General features: G+C 41.4%; 1 protein-coding gene across 1 annotated transcript; it reads left to right on the forward strand.

The window, feature by feature from the left end:
* Window positions 1-2,340: 2,340 nt before the first annotated feature.
* Window positions 2,341-10,298, forward strand: CDX4 (caudal type homeobox 4). The gene is made up of 3 exons (XM_007188186.1): window positions 2,341-2,839; window positions 8,783-8,928; window positions 10,092-10,298. The coding sequence occupies exons 1-3, from the start codon at window positions 2,341-2,343 to the stop codon at window positions 10,296-10,298; spliced, it is 852 nt and encodes a 283-aa protein (XP_007188248.1).
* Window positions 10,299-11,608: the final 1,310 nt, after the last annotated feature.

Consider the following 11,608-nt stretch of genomic DNA (forward strand, 5'->3'; position numbering starts at 1 on the left):
CCTCTCTGAGCCTCGGTTTCTTCATCTCTAAAATGGGAGTGAAAATAAGTAACTCATGAGGCTCTTGTGAAGGTTAAATGAGATCATGAGCAAAAAGTGCCTATAGGTATGTGACTTTCCTGTCCCTTAGTCCCTTCTCCCCAGTGCTTGGTTTTAATTAGTCTTTGCTGACCAATTACTTCTGTTCCTTCTTTTCCTTCTCCTTCTTCAAAGCAGGCTTCAAAACATATCCAGAATTCAACCACGTCTCTCCATCCCCAAATGCCATTCACCTGGATTATTGCAATAGCCTTTTAATTAATCAGCCTGATTCTATTTTGCCTACTTACTGTCTATTCTTAATCCAATGGCCAGAGCAATCCTTTCAAAACTTAAGTCAAATCATGTGACTCATCTGCTCAAAACCCTACAATGTCCCCCTACCTCACTTAGAGTAAAAACTTAGAAATTAAAAATGACCTACCCCATTAGCTTTTGGACCTCATCTACCTGTTAGCCACACTTTCCTTCTTGCTATTTCTTCAATAGAAGACAGACTTTTTACCTGTTGTTCCCTCTGTCTGGATCCTCTCCTCATAGCTCACTCCATCACTTCTATATTTTATTTAAATATCATTTCTAAGTAAGGTCCTCCAGACCACCACTTGTTAAGTTGCAACATCCTCCAGCATTCCCTATTCTCCTTGCTGTCTTTTTCTTCACAACATTGATTATTATCATCTGACATAACACAAAATTTCATTACTTATTAGTATTTCTCCCCTTGAGAATATAAGTTTAATAAGGTCAAAGGCTTTGTTCACTATTGATGTCTCCATGCATAGAATAGCACCTAGCATTCAATAAATATTTGTTGGGTAAATTAATGAATACAGTGGTCCTGTGCTGTGTGCCAAGCGTTAAGTTAAGCAGTTTGCATACATCATCTCAGGAAATTCTGCCTTGTAAATGCAGACACTGTTAGGATCCCTATTACACAGGGGAAAACCCTGAAACTCCCAGAAGTGAAGTGATATTCCCAAAGCCAAAGAGGGATTAGTTAATGGAGGTGCCAGGTTGTGTTGGACTTCATACAGGAGCACATTCTCTGAATAGGAGCACAGCCTGAACTAAAGGTTGTGGTAGGCTTTGGGAGGGGGAAGAGGTGAGGGAGCATGTGGGTGAGAAGGAATCCTGGAATACAAATTGGTTTTGTCGTCAGGAGGTGATCTGGCTTCTTGAAGCAAAATCTTGAGTTCACTGGCATCTACTGGCAAGTCCATGCCTTTTTTCAACAATTGGAGCTTTACAAAGGAAGTCTCCTCAAGTGTGAAAGAAAGTTGGGAGCTTCAGCTGCTCTGGACTTGAGACTGCAGGAATTTGGCTCCTTGGGATACTGACAGAAAGAGACACCCAAGCAATACTAGTGAACTGAAAGGGAAATAAAAAAGCCCACTACCCACATGGGTCTTCTCCTTCTTTCCTTCCTTTTTTCATAACCTCCTCTCTTCATCGTTCTTTAATTTGTGCATATTTGTAAAACATCCAACTTATTGTGTGCCTACTGTATGCCGGACTGTTGTAGACACGGGGGATAGAGTAGTGAACAAGAGACAAACATCCCTGCTCTGCCTTCCTAAGGTTACATTCCAGTAGATGGCAGGCCGGATTAATTGGATGTTTTACAAATGAATCTCTGTGAAATGAATCTCTGTCCTTAGAAACAAAGCTCTCCTCCTGGTGGAGGGGGCGATGAGGAGTAGGGTATCATGGGCCAGTGCCATGTGGAGTACCCGTGCCAGGGAATGTGGGCAGAGGGGATACCAAGGATGGAGACTGGGTGCGGGAAGATCAGCGTAAAGAAGCCGCGGGGTAAGGACCAAAGAGCAGGATTTGGCCCTGATTCTACACGTCTCCATCTCACTTTGGAGGGAGCTGCTCAGAAACCTCTGGAGGAGCTCCCTTCTGCCTCCAAAAGCGCAAAATTAGTGCTATGGGACCAGATGGACAAAAGCGAGAAAGATGAGATAGAAAGGCCCAGGAGCTCTGGGAGAGGGAGTGTAGAGTGAACAAGTCCCTGTGAAAGTGAAATGGCCGTTCATTTGAATGCAAATGCTATGTAAAAGCCTAAAGCCCCTTGACGTCAGCCCAGCCATTGGGGGCCCATCTATACCGGGCTACCAGTCACCTGGAAACCGTCAGGGTAGGAAACGCCGATGGAGTAGTCTGAGGGGCGCGGAGGAGCTTGCAGCACAGCTACGGCCTAACCTACTGGTTCCCTACTGCTTCTCAAAGTCGGGTTGGGGCCTTACAGGGACTTCAGGATGGCTTAGGGAGCTCCTTTCTCATACCCAAGCCACTATGTACAGAAGCTGCCTTTTGGAAAAAGAAACGGGCATGTACTCGGGCACTCTCAGGAGCCCCGCAGGAGGTGGCACAGCCGGGGCTGGCGCCACTGGGGACGGTGGGAGTCCGATGCCAGCCTCCAACTTCGCAGCGGCCCCGTCTTATGCGCACTATATGGGGTATCCCCATATGCCCGGTATGGATCCTCACGGGCCATCGCTGGGGGCCTGGGGGTCACCCTATAGTCCCCCTCGGGAAGACTGGAGCGTGTACCCCGGGCCGTCCAGTACAATGGGCACGGTGCCCATGAACGACATGACCTCGAGCCCCGCTGCCTTTGGCTCGCCGGAATACAGCAACCTGGAACCCGCAGGGGGTGGAAACAGCGGTAGCAGCCTGCCTACACCAGCCGGCGGATCACTGTTCCCCATCGACGCCTGCACCGCCGACGCCAGTTCTAACAGAAGCCGCCACAGCCCCTATGCGTGGATGCGCAAGACCGTGCAGGTGACTGGTGAGTAATCGATTCCAAAGCTCTCACACTTTTCCTTCCTTTGCTTCTCATCTACTTCTCTTGGCCTTCTGGCCCTCCTACTCCTCAGGCTTCTCCCCGGACAGCTTAGCTAAGGAGACCATTGAGTGTCTTACTGCCCAGGGCCCCAGCCCATTAGTGACGTCCTTCGCTTGTGCCTCTGTTCAAAAGCAGAGCATGGTGCTTGGAACTAAGCCGACCGTAGGGGACTTTTTCACCATTTTCTGATCGGTCAAGGGAGCAATCGGGCGGACAATGGGCATGTTGAGCCACAAGGGTCAAGATCCAACCCTGTAGTTGCCCAGATGGGAAAACAGATGCACGGGGAAGATCAGTGGGTGAATGAGGAGAGGACAGCGACGTGTCCCTGTGCTCAATCACTGCTGCTTGCCCGTTCCATTTCAAACCCTTCCCCATCTGGGCAGGCCGGCTTCCCCCTCAAAGCTGGTGGTTCTCAACTTAGGTTCACAATGCTTGGTTGGCAACAGACCCTCCAGTTTAGCCACGAAGGTCCCAATGGCAAAGCAACCTGGTCACCCTGGACTCTCAAGGAAGCTCCAGCTTCTTTCGCCCAAGCTGGCAGAGGCAAGCTGGATTCAAACCCAATGCCTTCTAACAATTTCCCTTCCGCCAATGGAAGCATAGAGGCTGTGAGAAAGCTACAGCACACCACTGGGACATAATAAGCTACTCAACCCTAACATCCCCTGGGCGTGCACGAATATCAGCCCCAACATCAATAAGATTAAAGTGATTAAAGCCCTGCTAACAGTCAGGTAGGCGTTTCGAGGTGCAGGGGCTGGATGCAGGCTTGTCACCGCACATAGGAAAGCCCAGAGATCCCAGACTAATGCCTACCCACGCTCCTGCCAGCAAGCCGGTGGGCGGCTACTGGGAGCCAGGGGCGGGGGAAGTGGGTACTCTGCTTTAATCTTGGACAGGGGGTGGAGGAGGGAGGCGGGGAGATGTTTGTTTTCAGCTCTAGTTGTTCTTTTATCACATTCTTATTATTCCAACCTATCGCTCCCTGTCATTAGAGAAAATTAGTAAAATTCAGCTCTATCACTTTCATCCCTCTGGGGAAGAAATGACATTTCAATAGCATTTGTCCACAATGATTATGTTTCTGCTCACAGTTCTGCCCTTTTTCTCTCCCTAAAAAAAGCAAAAGCAGGAGGGTGGGATGGGACCAACTTTCACCGTTAAGAGGGCTCAGCCCAGAGGAGATAGTTCCAATTGATTAGGACATTACTGGGGTAACAATCCCAAATTAAGAGTTGAGCTTAAATACTTAGCTTTAAAGTGTTTGGAAGTAAGTCTGCATATTGCTTTTTGAAATAAGAGTGAGTTGGCTGGTTAAAGAGAATAGAAAATTAGGTTAGGGTATTGTATTCCCAGGGCTGTTATTATATCTAATCTTAGGGTTGTAATTAACATCTATTCACTAAGCCCTAACCATCAGCAAAAGACACAAAAGCCAGAAAAGTAGCTGCTCCCAGTTCAGGATTATGTTTTGAAATACTTTAGAAGAGGAAAGTCTCTAGTATATTGTTTGGAAGAGAGAACAATGGGAAGAAAAGGACAAGACAAAATAAATCTTGAGTCATGAATTTTCTGTTTATGAGAGAAAATATGATGGGTTTCTCTGCTTAAAAGTCTTTCATTTGCATTTGTCAGATTCTCTCTTTTGGGTAAGTTTAGAAAGGGACTCTAAATTGCTCTGTGGTGTCTTCATCATTAGCTAACTCTTGAAACCTGGGTGTACAATGCCACCTTCACAAGATTTTCTCTCCTACTTCTATGAGAAATTCTAAATTGAATGATTTTGGTACCCCATTGACTTCTGGCAGCCTATCCTATAGATGGGGCTTTATTAAATTCAATCTCCATTTCATTTTAATGTCTTATAAAAGTACCCCTTTACGATATTCTTGTAGCTTAAGGTGCATATTTAGCAACAATTTAAGAATGTGATGAAAAGTATGGACCCTCTCCCCAGAAAAATGCGCAAAGGCACAAATGCGTATGTATACACACATGTCATTTTTTGAATAATTTTGGGAGACTCATGGATCCACTGAAGCCCTTCCATGGATCTCAGGTTATGAACCCCACAAAAAATTAAGTTGATCACCTCTTTGTATCACTCCAAACAAAAAGACACCCATTTGTATGCTTAGTACATAGCGAGTGTTAAACAAATATTTGTTAAATGAATGAATAAGTCAGATCCTCCTAAATTTTCTACTTCACTCTGTAGTATTGTAGGACAACATTTGACTTATGGCTGAGAAGAAAATAGATGAAGTACAAAATTGAAGTAACCCCTCCCTGATTATGGTAATCAAATGAAAGCTCTTTCCATCACTGACGAATGTTTTTAAAATAGCCTTAAGTTAAAGAAACAAAAATACACATATTAGGGGACCATCGGAAAACATTTCATAGTGATTATTATCGCATTTGATTTTCAGATGAGAGAAAGGGGACTGACACAGAATAAATGAATGTCCACTAAGTGATTTGATTTAAAAATGAAATATTTTTATTTCCACTTTGTTCCCTAAGTATTCTGTTCCAATACACTTCTGGTTTTAAAAATTATATGGAAAGGAACCTGATAGAAAGATTCTGGGAAAAGTTCAGTATTTTCGTATTTTAAATATTGTCAGTGCATTACAGCTAGGAATTTTTTCATTTTTTGCTTTTTTTTTACCCAGAGTTGTAACCTTGGATGAGTATTGGCAAAGTGGTAACCTAAGCAGGACTGGAGAGGGGCTTTCTTTTTAGGTGTGGGAAAGAAGAGGAGAGAAGGAAGTGACTTTGAGTAATTATGATTAACCCACTGGACAAAATACAAAACACTGAGGAAGTTATACTTAAAAGATTTTATTCAGTTAGGACCCTTCAGAAAATGAGTTACTTAATAATTCCTGAAGCTTATCATTATCTCTCTTTGTTTTGATCATTTAATTGGACAATTTTTATGAATGAATTTGGATGCAATTTTTAACTAAAAGCAGCAAAAGATTACCATCAGATGGAAAGTCATTATGATGGTGTCAATTACACTCTACTCCCTAAAGAAAGAGATTGGTTTTCATCCTCTTTACCCTCACTGTCATCATCATCATAACCCCTAGGTTTGGAGAGTGCTTTTCTGCCTAACAGTGCTTTCACAGCCAGTCTCTCAAATGAGCACATTTAGGGTGATGATAAGTCATCATATATAATGATATGTGTTTGCAAACTCTGTAGGGATACTGTCTTCTAGGTAGTGGGAACTACAGAGGTTTGTCCAAGGCTTTAGGCAGGGGGAGGCAGTGAAATCCCCACCACAGGGCTATGAAGCAGCCCTGTAATACAACTTACGGTTTGTTACTTTCTTAAATTAACCCACAATAGCGCCAGAGAAGGGGATCCCTCACCCTCAGAAATGTTGTAGTCTCTGGGAGAAGAGAATAGCTTGAACAATAAAAGCTAGTGCTCTTAGAAAAATGCTCTACTAGAAAAATGTCCAAAACCCATTCAATCAGATTTCATCATTTAAGGGAAGAGGCAATGAAAGGGGTGGAAAGAAGACAGTTTGGGAGCAGGGACACAAGAGGAGCACCAGGAAACAGGAGTTCATATCTCTTTGTTAAATGTGCAGTCAATATTTCCCCCTGATCTATGTCTTCTTGAGGTTTGAGGTCTTATCTGTCAGATTGGGGAAACAGACTCTTTTTAACACTTTGCATGGCTTTGATATGCAGCTTGGCTCTTCCTCATTCCTCCTTTCTTCAGGGGTTATATTGCCGGAAAGGGTGAGGATTTTCATGGCAAATAAAGAGGCCTGGTCTTGACTTTATTGTCCTCAGAAGAAACTGCAAGAGGGGAATTTATGACCAATGGGGGTGGGGAAGGACTGCAACCTTCCAGAGTTCTTGAAGTCTGGTTATATTTACTGATTATCAAAGAGCGGAAAACAGACACGCACAAGTTGAATTTTAACTTCTGCCTCAAGTTAGAATTTAAACACTTAGTCACTTTGGGATTAGGAAGGGTTTTAGGGAACATCTCTTCAAAGATATATTTTGATTCTAAGATTTGAGGTTCTGGAAATAAATTAAACCTCAATGTTTTCATTGTGACCTCAAATATACATTCTGCCTTTGTAACATACCAAATGCCAGACCTTTGGTTTCCTAAATTCAGAAAACCAGCTCAAGTTTGTTTTCTGTATCTGTGAGTCTGTTTCTGTTTTGCATATACATTCATTTGTATTATATTTTAGAGTCCACATGTAAGTGATATCATACAGTATTTGTCTTTCTCTGTCTGACTTATTTCACTAAGCATAATATTCCCTTGGTCTTTCCACATTGCTGCAAATGAAACTAACACAATATTGTAAATCAACTATACTTCAATTAAAAAAATTGACAACAAAAAAAAAAACACAAAAAACAAACAAAAAAGAAAACCAGCTTAAAATTTGAGCCTTTGAGACAGATTGACTGGGATTCATCGTTTTCCATTTTTAAGAGGGAAAGTTTTGTTTAGTTCTTTAGTCCATGAGTTAATCCTAAAACATATCTCTCATCTAGAATTTGTTTCTACATTCATGTCCCTTTTTTTTTCTTTCCTGGAGATGAAAGGGTGTCTGACATTTGTTTAGGGCTTGTAAATTCCAAACCAATTTGCTAGTGTTCCTGAATGTAAAGAGGGTTCAGGATGGGATCTGATGCTATGTAGCTCCTTTGTTAAGCTTGTGCTGCATCTTAACACCTCAATGGAGTTTAGGGAAACACTTTAAAGAAACCTTTGTCTTACAGATCGCTCCCCAAAACTTCACATCAAAAACAACCAGGGAAGATCAGAAGGAGTTTGCCAAAAGCCATAGAGAAAAGGAGGAAGATCCTGGAGGGGGTTAGAAAAATGGAAAAGAAAGAGAAACTTCCTAATCACCTTTGGAACATTTGAAAGGAGGAATAAAACTCTATTTGAAGGAGGGCATGAGAAATTAGTTAAACGTTGTAACACAAAGCAAATGTTTGTATATCCTTTCAAAGAATACTAGAATACCCATTTTATTCTGCTAAAGTCAACACCCCCTCTTTCTCCCATTCATTATCCACTTGGGAATAAAAATTTGTTTAAGACTCTCCCCAAAAAACTAAACTATTTTTTCTAATAAGTAATAGGGGCTATCCTAGAACAGAATCTAAGTGACAATAGATGTTTTCTTTTTAAATTACTATCCAAATGAAATTCTAGAATGTATATGTAATTAGAATGTCAGGATCACAAAACAGCTTGCCTCACTTGGGCCATTCTTATGCTGCCCAGCATGTTTAAATCAGGAATAACATTTGGCACACCGGACTGGGAGCCAAGGGTATGTGTTTGGGTCCCCACTCCTCAGCTCACCAGCACAAAGCCACTTACTTACCTACACTGAGCCTCAGGTTCCTTATCTGCAAAATGGGGATAAGACACATTCTGCGTAATTTGAAAGGGTAAGTGAGAGGTTCAATAGGAAACAATATGAATGAACTGCATAAAATATCAATATAAAAGGAAGTGCATGTATAATGAATGTTGCTACTACTGACAATGACAATGCTGTTCCCCTATGTTAGTGTGAAGGGAATGAAAATCATGGCTTAAGTGTTTGCTTTAAAATGCTTTGGTGTAACAGTATGTCAATGGTGGTGTGATAGGTGTGTTGAATATATATATATACATATATATGTAAAATAGCCACAGATGACAAAGTAATTAATGGAGAAATGGATTTATGACATATTTGGTTAAAAAAAGTACTTGTTTTATATTTGAAAGTAATAGCTAAGGGTAGGAACAATGACTATGATTCCTCCAACCAAAACAATCTCCAAAGAAGCAAAATATGATTAAATGCACTGCTTTCTCCCCTAACAGGGAAAACCAGGACAAAAGAAAAGTATCGTGTAGTTTACACAGATCATCAAAGGTTGGAGCTGGAGAAGGAATTCCACTGCAATAGATACATCACCATTCGGAGAAAATCAGAGCTGGCAGTCAACTTGGGCCTTTCTGAAAGACAGGTACACCAGAAGTACATCTAACACGTTTCATATAAGCATTTCAATAGGCTGAGGTTTTAGGGAAGTCTGTAAGTAAGAGTGGCAGCAAAACAGAAGACCAAGCCATTCTCAAAGCTCTCCTAAAGCCCACATTCATCCTACTGGACCACCTAGTTTAGTACCATTGGTTGATGGGTTTATTAATAATTGAATGTGGTGGGCACTGTGTAGGTGTGAAAGCAAGGGTGGGGACGTAGGGGGAGGAGAAGGATTAAAACTCCCATACAATTGATCAGTCAGGGCAAAACCTTGATATGGTTCCCCAAGTAGTCATAATCAATGTGTGAAGTGGAAATCTGTCAATCATGGCAATTATCTGGTTCATATCAGTCAAACTGTAACAGTAAATGAACACCAATGCTGCTACCTGAAGCAAGTTTTTCTATTACTCAGGGTAGGAATTTAATTTTCTGTGGTCTATGTAATCCTATGATTCTTGCCTCAAATTTAGCTTACTGTGGATACTCAGTAAAGATTAAATCATGGCAAGGATCAGTGGTTTCCACTCACCCAGATTTTGACATTACATAACTACCTGATTTTTTTTTTTTTACTTAGGTCTAGGAGTAATCCTGGAAATCATAAGATTCTAGAACTATAAAGTCCATTAATGTATTGCCGTATCCCAAGAAGCCTGCATTTCAACCATTTATGAAGGCACATTGGTATCCCAGCAAGAGATATAGTATTTCATCACCCTTGTTCACCCAGTTCTGTTTTAACAATCTTACTTCTTTTAATGACAGATCATAATCACCTTTGCTATTTAAATCCCTCCCTTTTTATCACCATGGCTCAGCATCTGCCATTCTATCATTATTTATTTCTACCTGCGCAACAGAGATGGTGGGTGAGGTATAATATAAAGAGCACTGCATTCAGAGTCTGAGGCCCTGGACTTGATTTCAGTTTCATCTCATGCAAGATATTTCCCTTCTCTGAGTCTCAGCCTTTTTAATACCTGTTGTTAAATGGGCATACTTCACAAGGTCATTGTGAGGCTCAATTAAGTGATGCATGTGAAAGGACTTTGTAAATACTAGAGTCCCTGAACAATATCAGCAATGACTGAAAAGTGCATTCAGTATGTTGCCCCATTAAATCCAAAGCATTTTGTGTTTCAGGTGAAAATCTGGTTTCAGAATCGCAGAGCCAAGGAGAGAAAGATGATCAAAAAGAAAATATCCCAGTTTGAGAACAGCGGAGGCTCAGTGCAAAGTGACTCTGGCTCCATCAGCCCTGGGGAACTACCTAACACTTTTTTCACCACCCCATCTGCTGTCCGTGGATTTCAGCCTATTGAGATACCGCAGGTCATAGTCTCTGAATGAAAGAAGGGCAAAGAGAAATGGAAAGTGCCTTTCCTTTAGCATTGTCTTTTTGGTCTCTAAGATATCAGCAGGGGAGTTGCAACATTATGTAATTCCTTGTAAGGCAGTATTCAGAACAAGTGGATGCGCCATGGGTTGAAGATAATTCAAGGGTCACTTACTGTTAGGAACTATCCCCAGAAAACTGTTGTGTGCTATGCTATGTCAGTCACTCAGGGAGCTTGGTGATAAGCTGTATAATTAAAAGCTACAATTGCGAGCCCTTGAACTCTATTCACAACTTCAGAAATTTGCTTGTGCACAGGCTGTAAAAAACAGTTCTGCCAGGATGCACGTTTGTGTATGTATACTTGTGTTTGTCATTTGATGCTTGGGTGTGTCTTTTGATGCTATCTTCTGGGGGTGGGGAAAAGGTTAAGCAGAAATTTATCTATCTCTAGCTAAACTTTCATGTGTTTAATTCAAAAGCTAACAGCGTTTTCATAACAAGACAAATGTTTTTAAAAACATCAGGAGGTGATTCTGAATCCATAGTCACTTGTTAATAAAAATAATAAATTTTTAAAAAGTTTTCATCCCTTGATGATACTTGTCTGGCATCAATTATCTCAGAACTTCCAAACTGCAGTGTCAGTTTCAAATCTTGCCAAAACAATGAAATCAGACTAGAATAATACAGGACAGCTTGGTTGAATCATTAGAAAGGGCAGATTTCCAACACACAGAATAAACCCTTCCCCTCTTCTGTCTCTCCACTCCATTTACTGTTAGAGTGTGAAACGGCAGTCAGATTGAACATAAGCACAAGGACAGTGTATGTTCTATAGCTTCTCTCATTGCCATCATCTTCAATCTGTTCAATTTTACCTACATTATATCATGTCAGTGCAGTGCGACCCAAGAAACTGCAGTTTACAGGTTACAAACACACAACTTAGGCTGCAGTGAATGGAGTTGTCTGGAGTTTGTGGTGTTGGTCCAGTTCACTGTTTGCATATCAAAGTGGCCAGAGGATGAACTCTGAATCATTTAAAATTAAGATGGTTTAAAAGAAATTTTGATTAAAGTAGGCAAAGGATCAGAGCACAACTTTCCTTTCCTTTTCAAAACACATCTTTGAAGTTCTTAAGAAAATAGAATCTTGAGCATAGCTACCTGTTCTTGGGTTGGGGGTAAGAAATTTATCCTCCCTCTCCTTATGAAAATCTCAGAAAGAGGGCGTCTATTCCATTACACTGCTTCCAATAAATATGGGGTGGACTACATGTTAACTGGCCAACAGGCCATCTGGATTGCTGAACATAGAAAAT

The sequence above is a fragment of the Balaenoptera acutorostrata genome, chromosome X (genome assembly GCF_949987535.1).
Source record: "Balaenoptera acutorostrata chromosome X, mBalAcu1.1, whole genome shotgun sequence".
NCBI classification, from domain to species: domain Eukaryota; kingdom Metazoa; phylum Chordata; class Mammalia; order Artiodactyla; family Balaenopteridae; genus Balaenoptera; species Balaenoptera acutorostrata.

Bases quoted from the DNA above. Each gene is read 5' to 3' on its own strand.
- CDX4 (XM_007188186.1), top strand. From the start codon at position 2,341: ATGTACAGAAGCTGCCTTTTGGAAAAAGAAACGGGCATGTACTCGGGC. The intron at 2,840-8,782 runs GTGAGTAATCGA...CTCCCCTAACAG, and splicing joins CAAGACCGTGCAGGTGACTG to GGAAAACCAGGACAAAAGAA. The intron at 8,929-10,091 runs GTACACCAGAAG...TTTGTGTTTCAG, and splicing joins TGGGCCTTTCTGAAAGACAG to GTGAAAATCTGGTTTCAGAA.